Genomic DNA, 1,386 nt, shown 5'->3' on the forward strand with positions numbered 1-1,386 from the left:
AAAAAAAAAAAAAAAAAAACCCAAAACACCCAAACTTCCTCGTTTTCGTCCTCCATCCAGCTCGGAGAAGTTGCTCAAGAGCCGTTCGCGGGCGCGAGCGGGGCCGGAGCGCCGCGCTCCGCGGGCCGTTTTAGGTTTTTCCTCTTCCCCCTCCGGTTTCTTTTCCCGGCTCCGCCGGAGGCCGTTTCGCTTCCTGCTCGCTCCCCGCGGAGCGGCCGGGACCGCGGGAGCCGCCGATCGGCTCCGGCGCCGCTTTYCCTCCCCGGGCTGCGTCTTCCCTGCGAAGGGCCCCGGGGCGGCCGAGGGGCTTCGCGCGCCCCCGATGCCGCCGGCCACTTACCTGGAGCCGCCGCCGCCGCCGCGCCGGGACCTTTCCCCTTCCTGCCTCACCTTTCCAACCTTTCCAGTTTTGCCGGCTGCTCCGTGCCGCGGATCCTCCCCCATTAACCCCTTGCTGCCTCGCGGGATCGGCGCCGGGACCCCGTGCCCGCCCCGGGCTCCGTTTAAACCCTTAAATCTTTTCCCCCTTCCCACCCGTCGGCGTTCCCGGCCGCTTCCCACCTCCCCGATCCCCTTCCCGGTGGATTTTGGCACGTTTCCAGAGCTCGGTGGCGTTTTCGGGCAACGGCTGGCGCCGGCCGCCTTTATTYCGACGCAGATGGGGCTGCGAAGCGCGTCGTGGCCGTGCTCGGCTCCGCGGGCGACCCGCTCCCCGCCGGGACGCCGGGCTCAGGCGCTGCCCAGGGGCTCGGCGACGTCCGGGGGCTCCCGGCTGCCGTCGGGCTCCGGCGCCGCGGCGAAGCCGCCCTCCTACGGGGCCGAGAACCGGGTCAGCCGCCGCGCCGGGAGGAAGAGGGGGGGGGCAGAGCTTCGGCCTCGGGCCGGGCTCTTCCTCGCCACGGGACCCACCTGGGGGGCGGCGCKGGGACCGTCGGCCCCGGGGCWGCCGCTCGGCTCCTCCTCGAGGGCRATGTCCAGCCCCACCTGAAACCGGAGGAGCGTTTTTGCAGGGGAGGGAAAAARTAAATCACTGCGCGGCGCTGGAGCCCGCCAGGGCCCCTCCGCCGGCGCCGCGGCCCCGCTCCGCTCCCGGCACCCCGCTCTCGCCTGCGTTCGCGCCGCTTTGGGGGAAAGGTCGATCTCCTCCACGCTCTCCCCGGAGTCGCTCTGCTCCTCGGCCGGCAAAGACGCGGCCGCGTTCCCGGGCTCCGGCACGCCGCCGTCGCCCCGCTCCCGGCTCTGCCCGGCGGCGGGCGCYTCTCCGGCGCTTCCCGCCGCCTCGGCCAGCGCCTGGGACAAGATCTGCGCTGCCAGGGACGCGGCGACGGCCCCGGCGTCTCCCGCGCGCTCCGGCTCCGGCGGCCCGCTGGAAACGGCCTCGCTGCC

At 73.0% G+C, this 1,386-nt stretch overlaps 2 protein-coding genes across 2 annotated transcripts in view; both read right to left on the reverse strand.

The window, feature by feature from the left end:
• SMAGP (small cell adhesion glycoprotein) overlaps positions 1-385 on the reverse strand; it is a 3,073-nt gene extending 2,688 nt beyond the window's left edge. Inside the window, exon 1 of the mRNA XM_085315692.1 lies at positions 341-385. The gene's annotated coding sequence lies outside the window, so the exon portion shown is untranslated. The remainder of the gene's footprint in view (positions 1-340) is intronic.
• A 224-nt stretch (positions 386-609) lies between these two features.
• The window catches only part of BIN2 (bridging integrator 2), a 4,901-nt gene continuing 4,124 nt past the window's right edge, over positions 610-1,386 (reverse strand). The window contains exon 9 of the mRNA XM_085315674.1: positions 610-1,381. Within this exon, the coding sequence (XP_085171800.1) occupies positions 811-1,381 (571 nt within the window). The 3' untranslated portion in view covers positions 610-810. The remainder of the gene's footprint in view (positions 1,382-1,386) is intronic.

Source organism: Rhea americana, unplaced genomic scaffold (genome assembly GCF_003343005.1).
Source record: "Rhea americana isolate MKP2758 unplaced genomic scaffold, rheAme1 scaffold_435, whole genome shotgun sequence".
Classification (NCBI taxonomy): Eukaryota; Metazoa; Chordata; class Aves; order Rheiformes; family Rheidae; genus Rhea; species Rhea americana.